Source organism: Sceloporus occidentalis, unplaced genomic scaffold, assembly GCF_023333645.1.
Source record: "Sceloporus occidentalis isolate IW3139 unplaced genomic scaffold, rSceOcc1.0.p SCAF_26, whole genome shotgun sequence".
Classification (NCBI taxonomy): Eukaryota; Metazoa; Chordata; class Lepidosauria; order Squamata; family Phrynosomatidae; genus Sceloporus; species Sceloporus occidentalis.
The window spans coordinates 7,697,316-7,721,520 of record NW_028317006.1 but is presented as its reverse complement, the minus strand read 5'-3'; the positions used below and the strand labels follow the sequence as shown (position 1 = coordinate 7,721,520).

The 24,205-nt window shown below is 40.5% G+C and overlaps 1 protein-coding gene across 1 annotated transcript in view; it reads left to right on the top strand.

Moving 5' to 3' along the window:
- The first annotated feature begins 7,734 nt into the window (after positions 1-7,734).
- Positions 7,735-24,205, top strand: part of LOC149300100 (integrin alpha-11-like) — a 41,556-nt gene continuing 25,085 nt past the window's right edge. Inside the window, exons 1-2 of the mRNA XM_089485549.1 lie at positions 7,735-7,786; positions 16,150-16,261. Coding sequence (XP_089341675.1) covers positions 7,735-7,786; positions 16,150-16,261 — 164 coding nt within the window. The remainder of the gene's footprint in view (positions 7,787-16,149; positions 16,262-24,205) is intronic.

The following is a 24,205-nucleotide window of genomic DNA, read 5'->3' as shown; positions in this document are numbered from 1 at the left end:
ATTTTTTTTAAAATAAAAGCTATGATTGAGAAAAATATCTTTTTTGTTTTTATTTCCTTTTATTTTCCATTGTGCAGACGTCTACCCGCTGCCCGACTACACACCAGGGAGTCAGAAGCACCAGCAGTGGAGGTTACCAGACAGGAGTACCCAGTGGCGTCGGCAGGGGGGGGCATGGCCCCCCCTACATTATGCTGTGCCCCCCAGTGTCCCCCCCAATTGAAACAATATATTACCATGACCCGGCCCACCGCCGGGAAACCGGGACATTTCCCGGTGTGCCGGCACATTGAGCTGAAATTGCAGCCGATGCAGTTTTACAGCCGCTTTGAAACTGTCAGCCGCCGGCCGCTTAATGGCTTGCCGGCATGCCGATCACTGAGGCTCTTCGTCCCGCCCCTTTGAAGATGCACCGTGACGCTCAAGGGGGTGGGCACTTACGGAACAGATGCTCTGTGACAGGGAGCACGCGGTAGAAGAGCAAAAGCAGCGGTGTTAAGGCGGAAAAACGAAGACCTTCAAAAATTTCATTTTAATAAAATAGTTGAGTTGATAAGCAGAAGGAGGGACATTAACAAGGGGGGGCTGCCTTGGGGAAATTAAATACAAAAAGATGGTGGCTGGCAGGCTGGGGACATAATTACACATCAGGGGGGTTTATACTGGGGGCCAGTATAATAACCATTACAAGGGGCTGGTGCATCAATACACAAGGGAGGGGGGCAGGCTGGGGGCATCAAATAAATCAATACACAAGGGAGGGGGGCTGGCTGGGGGCATCAAATAAATCAATACACAAGGCAGGGGGCCTGGCTGGGGGCATCAAATACATCAATACACAAGGGTGAATAGCAAAAATGCACAAAGGAGGGTGGCTGGGGGGGGCACAAATACACAAGGGGCAATACACACAAACAACAGAGCAATGTGGAAAGCATTTCTTATACTAGTAGTAGTAGTATAATATAATAATAATATTAGTAGGTTATCCCATCCTGATGTGGGGGTCCATGTGGCAGCAGAGCCTGCCCTGGGGTATGTATTTGGGTGTCAGTGTGGGAGACCCTGTCCTGATATGTGTTTGGTCATCTGTTTCCTGGCACTTTACTTGCTGTAGGGTTAAATAGAACTTTGTAATTTTTATTTATCCAGACTTTGTGGTCACTTCAGAGGACAAAACTTTCTAGGCCTAGAAATCAGTGAGAGGAAAAGTAAAGGTTTTGTGTTAGTTACTCTTATTTCAATCTGAATATATTATTAAAAAGGAACCGTAGATGTTGGTTCAGAGTTTGTGAAACTCAATTCTTGATTACAGTATACAGGACGCTATTCCCCTTTGGTTTCACAGACCAAGTGCTTTTCAGCTTAGTTATATGCAACTGTATGCATTTTGTTATCTGTGATGAGGTGTTCATTTGGTGATGCAGTGCTAAGATGGTTGTGTTGCATTAATTGCTAAAATATTTCGTTTTCAAGAATATTGTTAAGAATAATGCTATCACTGTTTTGTTGCGCTGAATAAAACTGGACTTTTTCATCTAAAAATTTTTGCAGTAGCAAATGTTTGATTCCATTATGTCTAATTTTAATTTATTTGGGCCTTTTAACTTTTTTGATTTCTGGGATTTTAATAATGTGATACAAAAGAATGATTTATAGTTGTTTGGATGTCAAATAGTGTGTAAAATTCTGTTGATCTGTATCGGCTAAGTTTCCATACATTATTTATGTATACCTGCAAATACAGTTGTTTTTTTTGTCTAATTCAGTTGCATGTGCTGTTTCCATGTGTTGTTTATTTGATCTATACCTGAACTACAGGGTGTAAGTAAAAGAGCGGTATGGTTTAGTGAATGAGGGGACAAAGGGACTCTGGGGATGATTACAGGGGAAAGGACTTCTCAATGTCACGGTGCAGTCAGAAGGAAGGAAGACTGTACTGACTCTCACTGTCTTCCCCTGATCTGCAGTCAGTGTGGCAAATATATTTTTTTCGGCGTGGTAGCGGAGGGAGTGATTGCATGCAAGGGAGCGTTGAGCAGGGCCCAAGGAAATGCTTGGGTAGGGTCCAGTTTTTTCACTATAAAATATATTGGCAGCAGGGGCAAATATCTATATATGTTTTGGCAGCAGGGGCTAATATTTATTTATATATGGGCAGCAGGGTCTAATATTTATATATTGACAGCAGAGTTTAATATTTATATATATTTGCGGCAGGGTCTAATATTAATATATATTGGCTGCAGGGGCTAATATTAATATATATCGGAAGCCGGGACTAATAATATATACCGGCAGCAGGGTCTAATATTAATATATATCAGCAGCAGGAGCTAATATTAATATATATCGGAAGCAGGGGCTAATATTTATATATATATATATATATATATTGGCAGCATTAGCTAATATTAATATTTATTGGCAGCAGGGTCTAATATTTATATATATTGGCTGCAGGGCCTATTATCAATAAATATTGGCTGCAGGGGCTAATATTTATATATATTGGCTGCAGGGACTAATAATATATATCGGCAGTAGGGGCTAATATTAATATATGTTGGCAGCAGGGTATAATTTTTATGTATATCGGCAGCAGGGTATAATATAAGTATGTATCCGCAGCAGGGGCTAATATTAATATATATCCGCAGCAGGAGTTAATATTAATATATATCGGCAGTAGGGGCTAATATTAATATATGTTGGCAGCAGGGTATAATTTCTATGTGTATCGGCAGCAGGGTATAATATAAGTGTGTATCCGCAGCAGGGGCTAATATTAATATATATCCACAGCAGGGGTTAATATTAATATATATCGGAAGCAGGGTGTAATATTTATATATATTGTCAGCAGGGGCTAATATTAAAGAATGAAAAACACTTTAGCTGTTATTTTGAAATCATATTTCAATCACGGTCTTTACTTCAAAGAGATAAGTGCATATTATGTAGTTAAAAATGCACGTCTAACGTGTATATATATATATATATATATATATATATATTGTATATGTACCGTTTTATAATTGGCCCCCCTACTTTGGTCCCTGGCCCCCCATGTGCCCCCCCTAAATATGAAAGCTGGAGACGCCACTGCTCGCACCAGGCCCCCTAGGGGTCCGGACCCCAACGCAGCTGCCACCACCGCGACCCCTGTAGTTAAGAATAATAAGACAGACATGAATGAATGGTATGGCTCTTGTTGCAAAAATGATGGTAATCAAGTTGCACATAACCTCATATAACAGACATAAGTAATAGGACTGGCTCATTAGCAGTGGAACACCTTACATTCTTCTACATGCTTTTCAATTTACACAATGTACAAAAACTGAAGTGGAACATTTAAAACAGGAGGTGTTGTTTTGAATGTTAGAATTGCAATACGTATGGTTCACATTTAGTCTAAAGCGGACAAATACTAGATATGGGAATATTTAAATTAGAAACATAAAATGTGAAAAATTATAAGCCAAAAATTGCCAATCTGGTATTATGTTTTCCTGTAAGATCTTCGACCATAATTGGTCTTGTCTTTTGTTCAGGATTCCTATACAAATTCTTGCCCCCCAACTGTTCCGCTTTGGGCGAGACAGTCCCAATTTTGGGTCTCTGTCCCGCTGTCTCACCTATCAGGATAGAGGTATGGTCAGGAGAGAACCGTTCTCACCTCAGGTGTAGCTGCATCCTGTGGTGGGAGCGCAAGGCCTGTCACTTCAGACCCGTGTGCACTGTACGTGTGTAAGGGCACTGTACGTGTATATGTGTATGTAAGGGCAGTGTGTGTAAAGGCAGTGTGTAAGGACAGTGTATGTGTATATGTGTGTGTGTGTAAGGGCACTGTATGTGTATATGTGTGTTTATGGTGTGTGTAAAGGCAGTGTGTAAGGGTCCTGGGAGGGAGGCTAATATTAGCCCTTTTTTAATAAAAAAAAAAAAATCTCTGCTGTTGTTGACTACTCTTCCAGTGATAGTCAGCATTATGGTGGACACCTGGCTGGCTGAGAATCATAGGAATTGTAGTTCACAGCTAGCATCTGCAGCTTTACTGTTGACTGCACTAACCATGATGCTCAGCCAGCATCACGGAAGTAGTATGTCTGACTGAGCCTTATGGGAATTTGATGTGTTATTTTTAAAATGCATGACTATGCTGACAAAAATGTGGCTTGTTTTAAGTAGCGATGCAAGCGCGGCATTGTAAAGTGCAATTGTATTGATGAGTTCCGCGAGAGTGATTAAAAAGAAAGTGTCTCTCTTTCACATTTTGAAATGTTGGGAGGTATGTACTATGCATTCTTAAATTCCTCAAATTTATGTTGTAGTAGTTACTAGTACATTCAGATACAGGTAAGGGGGTTGTAAATGAAAGCGTTGGAAAAACTAAGTTGTATTTATGGATTTGTAAACAAAAAAATTTAATGAATGAAGGCCAAAGGCCTCCTGATGACGTAAGTGCTGCCATGTTTTTATCCTCATATTGCATGCGGTTTGGTATATCCGCTGGAGCGACAGATCTGGTGAGTATAGGGCGCTGATGGCCAGCAGCCCACCAGGTATTTGACCAGTGGCCAGTCCAGCCCTTGATCCCACAGCTTGTATAGATTGCTTAAGGTACTTTATGTTTAAATGTTATATGAAGTTAGGCATTCATGTTTTTATGGTAGTTTTTTTTTACCACACTTTCAGTATGTCCTAAAATGATTGATTGTGATGATTTTAATACTGTTTTTGTTGTGGTGTGTTGGTGTCTTAAACCATGTTCTGATCAGGAGATATTTTTCACTCAACATTTTGTTATAATAAGGTAATTGGACATGATTAAGAAGACAAGGGTATTCAGAGATTTCTGCTATATTAAGACAATTGTTGGCTCACACCATGCTTGTTGAATTAGTCACTCGAAATAAATGTAACACAATAGGTTGAATGGCATTTATATGAAATCCATTTTTTGGTGGTGTGAATATATACTTCTACTCAGTACCAATGATGTTATTTAAATGAAATTATTTATCATAATCACTGATTTCTTAATGCATTTTACATAATCTGAAGCATTTTTCCACCTGGATATGACCCCTGGTCTTAACGAACCACTGAACAGTAGCAGACCACAAGACAAATGTTTTCCAAACCACTAAAAGCAACTGGTTTTAGCTGATACATGCAGAAATACTCAAAATGTCAGGGAAAAGTGCCATTGTTTTTAATCGATATTTTCTAACAGCTATTAACAATATTGACTACTCTTTCATCAAGCCATTTAAATACACATGACCATATCGGCCTGTGTAAAAACTACCCAGCAATGATTCCGAGCTGTCAAGTTTTTCAAATCCTATATTTTACAATTCAGTACAATATGTATATATGTAAACTTATATAATGGTCATAAAGAAGCTCCAGTGCTGTATTATTGTGACTTGGAATCTAAGATCTAAGGGCAACATTGAGGGACAATAATATGGAGAGGATGGAGAGGAGTTATTACTGGGTAGTGAGGATCAGGAGAAAGCAGACATTTTAAATCAATATTCAATGAAGAATCAATTCCTTCAGGTTTTCAGATGAATGTTCCAAAAAGCTTGAAGCAAGCTTGGCTGGCACAGGACAAAGTGATAAACCTGCTAAGTTAAGTTAAAGTAGAAAAAAGCCCTAGGGACAGATGTCTACGTCTCCTGGTTCTTAGTGGAATAGCCAGACCATTGCTTTTGATCTTCAAAGATTCTCTCTTGTCTAGCATAAATTAAAAGTGATAGAAATATCCATAAAGTGATCTCAACCGGGTAATTACCGCCTGGTTTTATGTAGGACAGATCATGTCAGACTGAATTGCATTCCATGAAGGGGTGGGCAACAATATAGCAGAAACATTTCATACAGTTCTTCATAAAAGATAACTGGAAAAATTAAAAGAGATGGGCTTGGGTGAGATTGTTTAGAGTGTTCTTGATTAAAAATTCTCCAACTGGACAAAAGTGGTAAGTGGAGTTCCACATATCTCATCTCATGAGATAAGTTAATACAGTCTAAACTAGCTGTTACTTTCCTACAAACTTGGGGAGATTTGGTCAAATTGTAAGACCGGACAGTGAAGTGTCAGATGAGATGTTAATGTTTACAAATGAAAAGTTACACATTTTAGAAAAATAAAATGTACAAGTTTTTATTGAGGATGTTTGACTGCTTTTGCAAGTTTTCACAAACAGGTGTATTCATCAACTATTAGCACTACAGCACTTGTACCCTTATGGATGACATTTGTGGACAGTATGCCGCCCTTTGGTGGTTTTGGTTAAATACAACCATGACAGGGGAGGGCTGACAAGGGGAACATGGGGTTCTAATTGTCCCACTGGGCTGTTCTGATTTGAGCTTTGGGCCCCTGCATTAAATTATCATTGTGTGGTCCATATACAACCACTGGGGTTTCTAGCTTAGAAGCACTTTAGGCACAATTTACACTCTCATTGTATCTTTATTGGCTACTTATTGGATCATCCATGATGTTCTTGTTTGGACAAGTTCATTTGTCTGCTAAGTGCATTGTCTTTCAAATCCGTTGGCCCACTTAGACCATAGATATCACTTATTATGAAGGGAAAACCCAGATCAGCTTCTCCTAACCTGAAGGACTGAGCTAGTCCTGTGTTATGCATAGCTATATTAAAGGTCATCCTATATTAGCTATGCATTGTACAGAGTCATTTCTTGCATTTGGTTTGGCTCATCTTAATTCAATGAGAAGTGGGTGAGCCAAAATACTCAGTTCATTGCAAACTCCCAAAAAGTCAGAGTTTAGTAAACAGTCAGGTCTAGAAAGATAGTGAAGCTCCCTTGCATTTGAAATACCGGTAATTTCTGCATTTTAGTGGTTAAATCATTAGCTCAGAAACCAGTGAGGGACTGCTTGGGAGAATGTGTTATTCTCCATGTTTAACCTGGAGTCTCTGATTGAAGCTCTGCCTCCCCGGGTCTCTAGTTCACTTCCTTAATTCTCAGGGCAGAGGAGCTGCACCCTTTAACAAAGCCACTGATAGGGAGTTCCTAGGTATGCTTATGTGCACTTATATTATGGAAATGTGAGCTACTTGTTAACAAATATCTTGTGTATGCTGCTAGAGACCTTAGCAGCTTTATATCCTTGCTGCAGGGGAAGGTTGACATATTTAAAGTTAATTTGGACTAGTTTATATGTGCAGAACTGTAAAGAGAAACACGCCAAAAAAGAGAAACACAAACTTTTTGAGTGGCCCACAATCTCCAAAACAGAGCAGCCCTGGGCTATCACAAAGTACTAGAGCTACCTTCTTCTGCTAGACCAATATCTGCTTTCCTGTAAAATTAGATGGTTTGAGAAAACTAAGTTTACTGTGCATCGCATTTTTTCTATAGCCATACATGTTTATGTTTATGCTTTTTCCTATGTATCTATGGTGACTGAAGTGGCCCTTGGGTGTATTTAGGGGCCACATAGGGTTATACGTTCCTTAGTTTTCAATAATTTTGTGATTAATGTCCCTTTACCTTCTTCTCCTCTTGTCCTATCCTCTATATCATTTCCACCTCCTACCAGAGTCTGGTCCTCCCACTTCCTTAGTCTGCTATGAAATTCTCCAGTCTTGGAGCCAGGGAATAACGCAGACCGGAGTGGGAAAGTGACAGCTACTCCAGCTACCAGTCTGGCACAGTCTCCCCCTGAGTAAGGGTGCTGGGAGCATGGACATATGCAGAGGGCTCTTCACTGCCTGGGCTCTGTGCCTCCTGCCAGGTGAGCTGGACAAATAACCGGACCTTTTTTATTCCAGACGGGGACGTGGACACACATCATCCTCTGCTTAACCCTTTGTGAGAAACTAGGACCTTGTGTTACTGTGTTATGCTGGCAGCAAGGTCTACTCGCTGCAGTTCAGGGTGCACACAGGTCATTTTCTCAAGTGTCCTGCGTTCGTTTTTCAGACAGGTTTGTCAGCTGGAGCGCTCCATCTTCTATACAGCAAGTTCCTCTAAATTGATAAATTAGGTGCAGATTCTTATACTAATTAGGAAAGTTTGAATGAATAGCCATCTGGTTTGTAGTACTCTCTAGAAGCAGCAGTATTTGAAATTGATGAAATGTGACAACTCAGGACATGACTCGTCTGTTCATAAAAAGAATTTTAACTTTAAACTAATTTATGATTTTGAACTTGAAAGGATATAAAAGCAGATAAATACATTGGTACCTTATATATATATATATATATATATATATACAAACTCTTCGACTTGTGGATTTCTAAAAATGCAGGTAGGTAGACACAAGTAGTAGGTTGGAAGTATGATGTATATTGTGGAGGGTCTTCTAGAACCAAACGGTGAAGAAGTAGGTAGAAACCTGATTGATAGATTAGTACATGCAAAAAAAGAATCTATAGGCAGATAAACTGAAGGGTAAAACTGTAAGGTTTTGAACCATCAGAATAGGGTTACCTTATTAATTGTGATTTGTTAGGAACAGTTTGTTAGGACTGACAAGTACCGTCAGCCACCGTTGGTATGTGAATTATATTTTGTGTCCCTTTAATGAGGGGGATTCCTCCCCTTCTTCCTAAAGCCGGACTCTCTATGAGAGCTCAACATCTGGCAGCAACTGGAAACAAAATCTCTGTCAGCCAAAAATCCCAAAGCAAAGCAGAAATGTGAGGAGCGGGGCTGGAGAGATGAAAGGCACGACTGGGGGACAGAGTGGGGCAGGGGTGCTGAGCTTGGCATCTTCTGGAGATGCTGCAGAACTTGGGGAACTCAGGACCAAAAGGCAGCAGCGGAGGACAGGTCTGTGGGCTCCCGAGGAACATCGACAAACGCAAATATTTCAGGAAAGAATGAGTAAATCAGAGCAGAGGGCGTCCTGAGAGAGGTGTGATGGGGGATCAGTGGAGGGTACATTAAAAGCAAGACAAATACCTAGAACACTGGCACAAACAGGAGACATTAGGGAACCAAATGCATCACTTCTCTTACACACATGTCAATCAGTGAAAATTTACCAAATAACAATATAGGAGGCTGTAGAGAGTGAAACAATACATTGGTACATCCCAAATAATATATCATAATTATAGATGCAAAATCAAGTGCGGAATAATAAGACTTATTACAATATAAAGTTAAAATCAGCATTATTTAGAGCAACAGGGAGAATTATACAGTTGGGTTCTTTGGCACCTTTGGAATAGTTCCTATGGTACCAGGTAATGTTGGACAATATATGAATTACCAAGAGTTCATGAGCGAAGCAAGAAGAGTTGTGTGCAGGGGTGATGGCGTGGTTGAAGTAGTTACCGAATGTAACTTGTATGTCTTGATAGTAATTATTGCTAGAGGCCATGTGGCCCAAAAAGGAGTCATTGGAATGGGTTATAGGGAGTCCTTATATGAAACATTAGGAAATTTGTGAAACAGCACATATTAAAGGAAGCTGAATGGGTAACAAAATGATCGATAGGGGGCGCTCTGGATAATTTGTGGTTCATATTAGATGGAGTTATGTAAGGAAAGTCATCATTTGAAGGAAAAACAGGGGGTTATTTTTTTTTGGGGGGGGGTGATTATATGGATTAATAAGAGGTCCAAAGATGATATACTGATGCATTTTGAAGTACCGTATTTGCTCGATTATAAGACGACCCTGATTATAAGACGACCCCCCAAAATCTGAATATTAACTTAGGAAAAAAAGAAAAAGCCTGAATATAAGACGACCCTAAAGGAAAAAAGTTTTACCAGTAAATGTTAATTCATGTAAACTATTTTTTTTAATAAAAGCTATGATTGAGAAAAATATTTTTTTTGTTTTTATTTCTTGTATTTTCCAACCTGTCCCCCAGTTACGCACATCTGCCCCCAGGCTTGCCACTCCAATATGGCACTGTGGCCCATGATATGCCTTTTAACCCTCTATATGCCACTGTGCCCCATGGTATGCCTTTTGACCCCCTATGTGCCACTCTGCCTCCAGAAATGCCTTATACCCCTATATGCCACTCTGCCTCCAGAAATGCCTTATACCCCTATATCCCATTCTGGCATTTAGGGGGTTAAAATGCATATTATGGGGCAGAGTGGCATATAGGGAGGTATAAGGCATTTCAGGAGGCAGAGTGGCATTAAGGGAGTTAAAAGGCATTGTATAGAGCACTCTGCCTCCAGAAATGCCTTATACCCCTATATGCCACTCTGGCATTTAGGGGGTTAAAATGCATATTATGGGGCAGAGTGGCATATAGGTGTATAAGGCATTTCAGGAGGCAGAGTGCTCTATTAAATGCCCCCTTAACGCCACTCCAGAAATGCCCTATGCCCCCATTTAACACACACACACACACACACACACACACACCCTATACCCCCATTTAACTAACACACACACACACACTCCCCTCCCCTCTCAGCCCTCTCTTACCGGTGCTTCCAGCCGGGGCAGCGGGTTGACGTCGCCTTCTGCTGCAGCCGGAAGGAGGTGGAGTTGGCAGCGGGGGTTTGTATCCGTCCGTCGCGTATACTTTCCCCGGCTGTCAGAGATCAGAGTTCCCCGCACCGGTGCGGGGAACTCTGATCTCTGACAGTCGGGGAAGGTTTGCGCGACGGACGCAGACAACCCCCGCTGCTAGCCACACCTCCTTCCGGCTGCAGCGGACGTTGTCTACGCGGATCGCGTAGACGTCAACCCGCTGCCCCGGCAATACAGCAGGAAGCACCGGTAAGTGTGTGTATGATGGGGGGGGGGGTGAGACAGGAGGATCCAGGTCCCCTGCAGCGGTGCGGGGGATCTGGATCTTAGTCTCCTAATCAGACTCTATTTGAGGTCTGATTAGAAGACGACCCCGATTAGAAGACGAGGGGTATTTTTCAGAGCATTTGCTCTGAAAAAAACCTCGTCTTATAATCGAGCAAATACGGTATATGGAGCAGGTATAGGGAGCAATAGGAGTCAGCTTTATAAGCCAACAAACATCTTTCAGTAAATTGGAGAGAGCCCTGTATAATGGTTAAATGGTTAATAATAATATGCAGAAATTACTAAGGTCTGAGCTCAGGGTCCAGCCCATTCCTTGGAAATATGGTCTAATTCTTAGAAATTGTTAAACAAATGATGTTTTTGGCTCTCGGGCGTGTTTGTGACAGTGGCACGTGTCACTGGTATCTGTAAACAACCTTGGATTTCCCACTAGTGCTCCACTCTCTGTTCTTTTATCATCCTATGTCTTTACAAGGGTTAAGCAGGGAATTTCCTGGCTTTATATAACATGAAACATGTGGACAAATTACACGTTGACGATGTGCTTTACAAATCTCTTCTCACAGATCAGCAAGTTCCTTTTAGGATATCGTGTTACTGCTCTGTAAAGTGATGAGGCTCCTGTGCAATATATCTGTAACCGCTGTAGCGATGTACAAAGCCAAGGACTTGGCTCTCTCTGTCATTGCAATAGAATGTTCATAGTGGCACTACTGTACACACTTACATTGCAGTCAGGGCCGGCCTTAGGGGTGTGCGACCTGTGCGGCCACACAGGGCGCCATGGCAACAGGGGCGCCTGCCCGGGACTTAAATTAAAACATCAGGGGGGTTTGTTTTTTTAAACTTTATTTAACATCCTCCATGTTAAATAAAGTTGTTTTTTTAAATTTAAGTCCTGGGCAGGGGCGCTGAGCGGTCGCTCGTGAAGTTTTCAGCAACTGCTCGGCGCCCCTCTCTCTCCGTGACTCCGTCGCAGTGCCGGCGTTTCATGCTGAGCACCAGAATTATTCTGGCGCTCCGCTCCCACCGCAGGACTCCGGCAACAAGGTAAGTAAGGATAGGGAGAGGGGGTAGATAGTGAGAAGGGGCAGAGGGGGAAGGCAGTGAGAAGGGGCAGAGGTGGTAGATAGTGGGAAGGTGCAGAGGGGGGTGATTTTTTTCCTTTATTTTTTGGGGGGATGGGGGGTGCCAGAGGAGTGCACAGGGCACCAGAACACTTAAGACTGGCTCTGATTACAGTGTCACTACAGTCATCATTCCCACATAAAAGAAAGTCTGGTCCTTTCCTACTTTTAGTGCTACAGATAAAATAACCATCTTGTCCTTCATTGTAAAGGGATTATCTTCAACTTTTTGTCACTATTACTGGCCAACAACTCCCAGACGAACCCCCAATCAACTGCACGACACATTGTAGGGAAACAAAACTTTGCAACAATTTTTTATTCTCCTGCGAATAAATGTTTAATTGCAAACAATGCTGTGACGCCCTCTACTATAACCTTTAAATGGGTTAACTCCGACCTAGCTCATTTCTCAATTTTTTACGACATTCCTGTGGGTTCTGCACTTTTCGTCTGGAGGTTTTTTCAGGACAGAGTTCTGTATGTAACTAACTTTTTTTTCCCAAGTTTTTTTTCCCCAAATTATACATGACATGTCAAACTTGCTATGTTTGTATTTATGGGAGATTAAGGGGTGTATAATGACATCACATCCCAATTTCCCCAAGACTCCGCTAGTGAGATATTCAAAGCTCCTTTAGTTTTTTAAATTCATTGATTTATTTTGTTTAGTTTGTTTGAGTGCCTTTTTGTGTTATTGAAGGCGTTAACCACTTGTACGACTAGAAACAGAATGCATTGTGCTTACTGACCATCAAAGTGTTAATGATTATGGATGCTATGTTATGTCAGTGTGAGCTGGAAGTGGCCAGCGTATGTGGAGCTTACTGCTAAACCTCAAAGATCCTGCAGGTATTTTAGAACTTCTCTCGCTAACACATTAAACACTTAAAATTGTGTATCATTGAAAAGAGTGTCTATCCTAAAACCTGATTTGTCTACAGTTTTTGAATGCCACAGTTGGACAACTCAAATAATATATATATATATATATATATATATATATATATATATATGTTCTTTTGCCCTGAATGTTACAACCTGCTACAAGCGCACAAGCTCGATCAAAAGTTTGGGGTCACTTAGAAATGTCCTTGTTTTCAAATGAAAAGCAACGTTTATCCATTAAAATAACATGAAATGGATCAGAAATACAGTGCAGACGCTGATAATGTTGTAAATGACTATTGTAGCTGGAGACGGCTGATTTTAATGGAATATCTTCATAGGCGTACAGAGGACCTTTATCGCTCCCATCACTCCCAATGGCGCATTGTGTTCGCTAATCCTAGTTGAAGTTTAAAAGGTTTATTGATCAATAGAAAAACCTTTTGCAATTATGTTACAACTAAAAATTTCCTTATTTCCCATGAAAACAGCTAAGTGACATTGATGTCAATGGAAGTGCTTTCTTGCCACTGACTGGCTGCTTCAATATAGTACTTTAATATGTATTCTTCTTTAGTGGGATTTAGTAGACTCTCCCCTTAAGCACTGACATTTGTATTTGGTGCTTTACATTTTATTGCATATTAAAAGTGGAGGTACAATAAATGCAGTCATATACCTAGTACAGTAGTCTACAGACCTTTTGACTACATTAGGAAAGGAGGTCCCTGCCCTGAAGAGCTTACAGTCTACAGTCAAATATAGGGTACGTAGCAGATGGTTTCATTGCATTGCTGCCAGATGGGCTTACAGGAATAAATTCCTTCCTATAAAGTAACCTTCTGGAGAAACTTTTTACTTCACTAAATAGCATGACAGACTTCAAACAGCATTATAGCACAGTAAAGTTTTTCAATGTTGACTCCATAGAAGTAACTTTTTTTTCATTTTTGCTGAATGCCTTTTTTCCGAGGCAAGGTCACTGACGGTATATTTTCGGCACCTTTATTGTCTTATAAATCATGAAATCTACACACACACGAGCATCCTTTAATTTCACACAAGCACATGCTACGCTTTCAATGCCGGGAATGTAACCAATGCTAAATTACTGTAGGAACAGGACAACGGTTTGCTTGTGCTAAAAGCACAGTTTAGTAGGTCATCCACACTACCTAGGGCCTGTGACCTAGTGGGGTAGGGGGTTTTCAGGGGCCACAATAAGCATTGCAGGGTTCTGCACTCATATCATCTGTTTTCATCTCATTTTGGATTAAGTCTGATGGGACAAGCATAGTGTACACTTATTTAGGACTCTGCAGAGTCCAGTGGTATTTGAATTCAGCTTAGAAATAGCAACCCTCTGCAATGATAGCGTACTGGAGTCTGTTTTACTCTCTCAGAGTCCTAAGGCTTAAAATATTTATTCTCTTTAAAATAATACTATTGTGTTGCTAGGAGTACGGGATCCTATTTGCTTATCTGGCACTAAGTGATCTCGCTGAAAAGCTGGGTTCTCTTATTTATTCTGGAATGTGACTCTCGGAGCATGGTCTACAGATCCCGCAATGTTGCGTTAGAAGCATAAATGACCAACTTGTGAGTTGGCCTTCTAGTTCAGAAATGTACTTGTAGCACAAAATGACTTGTGGTAGTTCTGGTGATGATCTAAGATGGAATTGACCATGTAATTTTACACTTACAATTCCATTGTGTGGGTGGGTTAAGTGTATATAAGTGATTCTGGTGTAAAAAAGACCATAGTACCATTGACCATTTTAATGGCTTCTATGTTTATGAATCTACTTTTCAAATAATGTTTTATATAACATCTTCTATGGTTATTCAAAACTATTTGCGAATAATTTTTAGATGTTAATCTTCTAAAATTCAACATGAGCTATAATGATATTGATAACAAAAAGCCTGCAAGAGCCTGCAAGAATACTTATTGGCTAGTGTGGCTTGATCTATGACTTAATGTCAAGTTTATACTTGTACTTACCAGGTCCTTCTTTATTAGTCCTCTGGACAAATGTCCCCACACATTAGTAGCATAACACTTTGAAAGATGTTGTTGAAAGTCCTGAGCTCAGCTAGATAGAATCCTCATTGATTGAAATTAACTTTGATTAATACCACACCATATAACCATGTGAGCTGCATAGAATTAGTGTTTTAAATATTTTTCAATTACAATTATACATATACATTATATGGACAAAAGGTATTGGGGCACCTGACCATTACACCTCTATGACATCGCATTCTAAATACATAGACATTAATATGTATTTATTTCGTCCCCCCTTTGCTGTTATAACAGTTTTGGGAAGGCTTTCCACAATATTTTGGAGCATTTTTGTGGGAATCTTTGCCCATTCATCCTGTAGAGTATTTGTGAGGTCAGCCAAATCCTAAAATGTCAGAAATTAAGACTCATATAAGCATTTGGAGAACATTACCTGAGGTTTATTCACCATTATTTTGTAGTGATAGCTAGATGACAGATCGTTCGATTGAGATCCAGATGTGGTCCAGATGTTTGGAAGACTGTTACACTTTATTCATTAGCTAAGAAGAAAACTCTTTCCAGACTTATAACGCCTTACAAGTTTTTTTTGCCCAGTGTTGCAACTTATCATGAACTCATTCTGCGTGTTATATGTACACTTGTCCATGACTATCCCACAGATGGTACATTTTTAATGCTGTTGATTTCAACATATATTTGAGGGCTTGTTCTCTGTGTAATGCTCAAGGCTTCTTTTCAAAAATTGCCAGGCCATAAACCCAATGCCCACTAAGATATGATATATAATGAGACCCATACATAAGTAAGTAGCTGATGTCCTATAATTGCACCTCCTTCCAGGTTATCCTTGAACAAAACTGTTTGTAAATGGCTTAAATAAAGGAAGAATTATGTTTCAGAAAATTCTAATACTATAATGTGATCTTTAAAAATTCTCTTCCCTTATTTTATGCTGTGATTGCAACAAAATTCTGAATAATAATTAGATCACTTGTGTGGTGGCACAACCGTCATACTGATACATTACCAGGAGGTGATTGTCACGATCTCTCAACTTTGGTCAAAACAACATCTACAGTTAGTTTCAGGATGATGGAAGTACCGTGATGCAGGGGTAGGGAGCCTTGGAAGTGTCTCTTAGTGTTTTTGGCATGTGGTGAAGTCTTTTTTTGGCTATGCACTGGAAAAGTAAAATATATATTTGTCTGCCAAACTGCAAGTAACCCTGCGTGTCCTTTTTACCAAGTGCACGGTATGTACATCACATTCATCGTATTCAATGTTTCTACTCTTTTCAATCGTAGGCTTAAGCAACGCATTCAATATCGATCATAAGAAGCCGAAGATTATCCCTGGGTCCAAAGAGGCTTTCTTTGGCTACACCATTCAGCAACATCAGATTGCCAACAAGAAATGGTATGTTTCTTAAACCAATAAAGTGTTTCTCTGTATGGATGGTTGTTCTCCTGTATATATATATATATATATATATATATATATATATATATATATATATATATACTGTACAGTCTATATACACACATGTACAATGCTAGTATTTAAAAATACTTTAGGAGAATTGGGGGGGAACATCTGAATTTTATGCCACTCAGGCAAAGACCCCCTTTAGAGAATGGAAGGGAGAGATCTATACAAATGTGTCATATATTTCTAATAAAATGATGTCGCTAAAATGTATCTGTATAAAAAACTGTTGATCTTAATCACTGTGAGTTTCAGTATACTTATGCTCGCTTGCTATATGCCCTTATAAACAAATATATATTACACTTTTTATAACAATTAAACAGCTTATATATGTTTTTATTCATGGATTTCAGTTTACCTGGCATGGAACTCACCTTGCTAAGTGTGATACGTGTAATTATTGGGTTGTGACCGGTATTAAAAGAACTGTTCCACCTACCCCACTGAATGTAACACGTGTGTAACCCCCCCAATGGTCAATGGATGGGGGGATAAGTGTGTTCTATGCTCCCAGAATATATTGTTACCTTCACCCAATAGCACTGGGCAAGAGAACACAAGATGTGGTTAGACACGGAATAGGCTATATTATTATATGATATTTTAATCCACCATCCATCTCACTAACTATGTCTAAGGTGTCCCTTTTCATTTATTTTTTCTGTTTCTAATTAACCGTTCGTAAAAAAAACAAACAAATGTGTATTCATATAAATAAATCACAGTCAAAACATCAAAAACATAGTTCCAGCTCCCAAGCAACACATCGTGTCCTGCCCCTCTCACTCTTACCTGCTCTCCCCAACCGCCCTCCATCACTGCAGGCCTGTAGATTCCTGTTTGTCTCTGCTCACCTTGCTACAGACCCTCTTTTGGATTCTCCGTTATTTGACCTTTGGCTCTCCTATTGGACTACCCAGCTTGCCTGTTGCCTCACCCTAGCTTGGACTGCCATTTTCTCTGATAGCAGCTGGCCCCTGACCTATTGGACTCTTCCTGACATTGTTTTGGACTATCCTCCTCTTACGCTCCAAACCCAATCCTGACACATAGGTGAAATAACCAACAAAATGCTTTCCTTTTTTACTCACATAAATGTAATTCTACTACAGATTTCAGCTCCCGTTATCTACGCAGCATCGCAGGGGTTAATGGAAGCGGAAATCCGTAGGTTCACCATCAGGAGTTAAATGTCCATAAGAGCGACGCTATTGGTTGATGCCAGAGGAGGCCCCTGCAGGTGACCAATATAGTCGCTCTCATGGCCCCTTAACTCCTGGTGGCGAACCTATGGATTGCCGCTCCCGTTAACCCCTGCGATGCTGCGTAGATAAGGTAGGCTAGATGGGGAAGGGACCAGGGAGATTAGTAAACAAAGATGAAGATGAACACGAAGATTCTTCGTGTTGTGTGTCTTCGTATACGTTTTGCAGCCACCATGTTTGTTTCTTCGATATTCAGACTGAACAACGAAAACGCACCCTTCGTGATCGTTTTCATGTTCGCCCGAATACGAATGCACAAGTCTTGCGCACAAGTTATTATACGTGGAAGTGCATAAGTGCATCAAGAGCTAACTGATGATGATCAATTATTTGAGGGAGCAGGCTTTAAAAAGAAATTGATGACTCAGTAAATTTTTGCCATAAATCCCAGACTTCCAAGAGAAATAGATGCCTCTTCGAGTCTCCTACAACGAGAGCTTTCTCATTTTAATAACAAACATAAAGCAGTTGTGTGGTTAAACGTATGTGGATAGCACAATGAACTAATCCTCCATATGTTTGCATATTTGTGGTGTGTTTCTATCTCATTTGGGATATTTAGGAATCCTCTGTGCTGGCTTGGCTTTTTTCTGCAGAAATCATAAAAAGGAAGGGACTAGATCAGCATTTGGCATTCTCCTCATTTGTTGTTGAAAACAACCCCCGTCACTCAGGGTCTGTTAGAATGAAAATAGGTGATGGAGAACCATTGTCACCAAGCTAGCATTAGAGCATAGAATTACAAAAATTGCCCTTTGGTTCAAGACTATATATACTAGACTTGGGCGCCGGCCAACTCTTGGTGGGGGAAAAAAATCTTCGTATTCCACGAATATTCGTCCTTTCCTGTCTTCTGTTCGGGCGAATATTCGTGTGGGTTCTTCGTGTTCATTTTTTCTTCTTTTTTCCGTTTTTTATGGGGTTAATACGGGGTTAACACGGTACGTATGGACTACGCAGCAGCTTTGGCCCCAGGAGTTTAAATGTCCGTACAAATTAACTCTATTGGTTGCCTGCAGGGGCTTCCTCTGCCATCAACCAATGAAGTACACCTGTACTTCATTGGTTGATGGCAGACGAGCCCCCTGCTGGCGATCAATAGAGTCGCTCGTACAGTCTTTAAAAATCCTGGCCCAGCAACTTGGCCAGCAGAGACTCCTGGTCTCCCTGCTACAACAGTTAAAAGTCCGTACGAATGACCACTAAAGTCGCTTGTACAGACCTTTAACTTATAGCAGGGAGACCAGTGGTCTCTCCCGGCCAAGTTAACCCCTGACGGTGAACCTACTGATTTGTGCTCCCTTTACCTATGCAGCATCGCAGGGATTAACAAGAGCAGAAATCCGTAGGTTCGCTGTCAGGTGTTAAAAAGGCCGTGCGAGTGAGCCTATTAGTCGCCTGCAAGGTCCTCCCCTGGCATTAACCAATTGGGCACAGCCTTTAACCCCTGAAGGAAAACCTATGGATTTCCACTTCCGTCAACCCCTGCGATGCTGCGGAGATAAGGTAGGCTAGATGGAGAAGAGACCAGGGAGAAGACGAAGATTCTTCATGTTGTGTGTCTTCGTCTTCGTGTACGTTTTACCGCCACTATATTCGCTTCTTCGTTTCTTTGGGATGAACAACGAAAAAACGCACTCTTCTAATATATACAGTATCTCACAAAGGTGTGTACACCCCTCACATTTTTGTAAATATTTTATTATATCTTTTCATGTGACAACACTGCAGAAATTACACTCTGCTACAATGTAAAGTAGCGAGTGTACAGACTGTATAACAGTGCAAATTTGCTGTCCCTTCAAAATAACTCAACATACAGCCATTAATGTCTAAACCTTGGCAACAAAAGTGAGTATACATTGGAATTACACATGGAAAACATATCTTTAATAAACAAGGTAAGTCATTTCCACTGGAAGGTAGACTAACTACAATCCTCCAAGGGGATCTTGCAAGAGATTTCAACTTTTTTACATTATTGTAATTAACCTCAAAACCCACAGATGTCTTGATGGATTTTATCTTTGACAGCAATGTGCTGTTGTATGACACAAAACTATGGACATGAATGGACAGCATTTCCATCTCAGGACACATGTTTGGCAAATTACTAATTACTAAATCAGGGGCGTAACCAGAAGCCTCAGGGCCCCGGTGCGAGAATATGTTAAGGCCCCCCCAACCCAATCTACTCCCCTCTACCCCCCTTCTCACTATCTACATTTTTGTTTTTATTTCCTTTTATTTGCCAACCTGCCCCCCCCCAGTTATGCACATCTGCCCCAGGCTTGCAACTCTGCCCCCTGATATGCCTTTTAACCCCCTATATGTCCCTCTGCCTCCAGAAATGCCTTATACCCCTATACGCCACTATGCAATATAGGGGGTTAAAAGGCATATCATAGGACAGAGTGGCGTATAGGGGGTATAAGGCATTTCTGCAGGCAGGGTGGCATATAGGGGGTTAAAAGGCATTTATAGAGACAGAGTGGTATATAGGGGGTTAAAAGGCATTTATCAAGGCAGAGTGGCATATAGGGGGTTAAAAGGCATATCATGGGGCACTCTGCCTCCTGAATGGGGACAGAGGTGACACTGGGGAGCTGAATGGGGACAGGGGCTGATTGGGGACAGAGATTACATGGGGGACTAAATTGGGACAGCAATGACTTGGGGGGGCTGAAAGGGGACAGAGGTGGCACTGGGGAGCTGAACTTGTGAACACATACAGACACAGAGATTTCTGCATTATGTTGTTTGTCCCCCACGGACACACTTACATACACACACATACCGATTGTTTTTGTTTTTAAAAAATAAAAAATTAGTTTACTGACCTTCTACTTCTTCCACTTTGGGGCTTTTTCATCCTGACCTCCGTCCTCTGGTAGCTGCAGACTGCCGTTCTCTATGCTGACAGGATGTCACTGACCCGACATCCGGTGCTCCAGCAGTCTGAGTGCGAGGGGGCGGAGCTTTCACCCCTCACCTGCTCTCAGTCTCATCATCACTAGGCGCCCATCAGATTGCTGGAAATGTAAATCTAAACGGCCGATGCGTGCTGATGCCGCCGGCCAGGGCTACTTTAATCCTTTTTTTTTTTATTTAATATCCCGGATCGGCTTGGCATATTAAAAATAAATAAATAAAGTATTAAAAGTACGCAGCGGCCGTTTAGATTCGATTTCCAACAATCTGATGGCCGTATAGTGATGGGAGCAGCGTGAGGGGTGAAAGGTCTGTGCGAGGGGGCGGAGCTTTCACCCCTCACACTGCGCCCATCACTAGGCGGCCATCGCACACGGCCGTTGGGTGCTGATGTGACCGGCCGGCGCTACTTTAATACTTTCTGTTTTTAAATTTAATAAAAATTAAAGTAGCGCTTGCCGGCCGCATCAGCCTTGTTGCTCTATAACCCCTTGCAAATCCTATTCCTGGTTTCAAATTGTGCAAGATACTACTTACTAGTTAAATATGTCTGCAAATAGGAAATACTTGTCACCGTTTGTGTATTACAAGAGAACTAAATCATTCAATCAGACCCTATCGAATTCATTATTGTAATACCTTGAGAACCTTACCAGTGAGCTTGCCATCTAGCCTTATGGTACTTTTACACAAAGTTCCTGGCAAGAGTGGTGGGCTTATGAGGGCCCCGCTCGCAAGCTCTTTATATACTGTTGTTTTTGTTTGAATTATTTGAGAACATGTATTATAAGTGTGTTTTAGCCATGAAAAACTAAATTCAAATGTAATTTACAAAGTCTTTATTCCTGATATTGTAAGTCATAATTGTCAGATAGTATGTGTAGCTTATACAGTTTTTCTGTTGATAGGAAAAGATTTTGCAAGTTTGGCACATCCTGCTTCCATGAAGGTTCCATAAGCCAAAATATTTTTTATTATAATTCAATATAAAACATTGAGTGAAGGAAAGCATGTATACTTTACATACCTCTGTTTAATTTAATGAAAGAAAAATGTTAGAACATAGTTAAACCTGGAGGGTCCTGGGCATAGATGTAATATAAGGAAGTTTTACTCTATTGAGATAGTAGTAGAACAGCCTCCCAGCAGAAGTGTTAGAGGGTAATACAGTGAAGGAATTGAAACATGCATGGGGCAGGCATATGCCTACCCCGAATCTAAGACAAGACCTAGGACGGATTAAGAATCATGATCTTTGGACATATTAAAAAAAAGATCAAGGGTTTTAGAAATGATGTAAGGAAAAGGGAGCGTCTAGATACTAGAGAATTGTCATATCTGGAAAAGTTCCTTATGATGAATGATTAGTCATGTCCCCTAGGCCAGTGTAGTCAGATGAATCGTTTGAGTCACTGCTAAGGGACCCTCTTACTGTAAAGTAAAAATGCAGTCTCGCATCTGTCACGCCTTTCCGGTATCTTAATGTTGACCTAAGGGACATTTCTCATACCAGAAAATGAATCAGCAATGAGTTCATCTTATGCAATCTTCTTGAAGCACCAAGTGTCATGACTGTAAGAAGTGCCAATTCCATGCAGCCTTCAGGAAACATAAGTGATGTAAAGAAATATCTTGGCCAAAGTAAGTGACTATGCACCAAAGGAGAAGAGGTAATGGTTCACACAATAATACCAATTCATGTGCCTATGTGATTTCCTTCAGTCAGAGAAGATATGATTATCCATGTGCTATGTGAAAAAGAGAAATGATGGTCTTTACTAGTGTATGTTCCCATCATCGTACCAACATGCACATTTTAATCTCCTTTTCTTTTCCCATCTGGTAGCCTGACCTTCTTCTACTCACATTGCCATCAGACATCCCCTCTTATCCTTGCACATAATATGATCCAGTAGCCCCTCTCCTATAGATGCAATTTTATCCAGAAATATTTTGTTATATGTTCACTCTTTTCAAAACTTTTCCCCATTTGCAAGGACTTGATTGGTTTTCATCTTTGGTGGTCTGGTAAGTACCCTAGGTTTTGGCTTCTCACATAGATCTCTGTAATGTTTTACTTTTAATATGGGGTGCAACCTGACAGAGAATGGCAACTAACATACTGGTGCTCCTTAGAATTAGGCATGAAGATATCTTGGGATTCATTGCATAAAAATACGGAGCATCTTTGTAGTGTAAACTACAAGTGCAGGTTGAGGATCTTGCAATTTCAATCTTAACTAGAGATTGATAAATACCTGTTATAGCCTTCTGAAAAGAACAACATTTCGTTCAAATGTGCCAACATGATACATAGTTTGTATTTTACATGCTTTTTCTGGGTTACACTTGTAGAATTAGTTACTTTTTGTTAATTGAAAATACAAATATTCAGTGAATGTGATATATCACTGTGATGTTGCCTAAGGTTGTCATAAGTTCATTGTGTCACCATGTGCCTTGATCACACATCAATCATCAGCTTTATTGCGCTCATTCTTACTTGGTGAAGGCACAAAGGAATGGAAAGTGAACAGCCCTCTAATGATAGTTTCCTAAGTCTGTCTCGGTTCTTGGTAATACTTCTGCTTATTTTTTCCTGGCTCGTAGCCCTTTACCCAGATGTTAGAAGGTTTCTCCTTCTGTCTGTCGCTCTGGAATGTCCCCATCACCATTGAGGCCACATGTGCACAGCATGAAGTGCTGAGTCTTTCAGGACCAGGAATAGGATTCACATAGGGTGTTATGTATTTTGTTTGGGTACCTAATTTGCCAGTTTGTGAGCTGTGACTATTCTGCTCTGTATTGTGTATTTTTCAGCTTAAAGGTAGGTGCTCCACACCCATGCACATATGGGTAGGCTTCTCGCATTTATAGCATATGGTTTTGCTGAATACATTTTGGCTTCTGCCTACAATTCTCTCAGACTTATGGACAGAATCCCAGTCCTTCTGTGTCTACTCTGAATTATATAACATCCTTCTTAGCCAGTCTTTAACTTCTAAATTACTGGACAGGGACAGACAAAAGATATGGAAGCTAGAAATTATAGAGAATATAATGTTGCCATTCTTCAACTTGCTTAATGTTCTCCATGAACGGCGTAACAAAGAAGATGAAAAGGCACAGCGTTATTGTCAATTAATATTTCTGTATGCTATGACAAAATGTAACCACTGCACAGGGTCATGCACTAGTAGTGTAAAAAAAGTATTAATTTATTGAGAGGACGAGGGATTAGTGGCGCAAAGTTATCCTGAGTAAAACAACTTTAGGTTTTCTATCACAAATTATGGAATTTATTATATCCTAATAATGAAAGTAATACGTGTTCTCACATATTAGTTTTTAAAACAATAGAAACGTAAACTTTAATGGCAAATGAGAACTATTCAGTCCATTACTGTAATAATATAGGTGCAATGGAATGATGATTCTGAAGACTGTATGCCTAGTGAGATGAAAGCCATCATGTGACCGGCTTCTTCATTGTTCTGAATCCTGTTTAATTTCCTTTCCAGACAGAGCTACATGTGAACCAATATGCCTGTGAGTGAACGTCTATGCTATAGCGTGTAGAATGTAGTCATTACTTCTTATGGCACATGCAGGTGCCTATGCCTATTGCAAATCTTTCCATAGATGTCAGCCAGTTTCTAATAAGGTATTGGCTGGC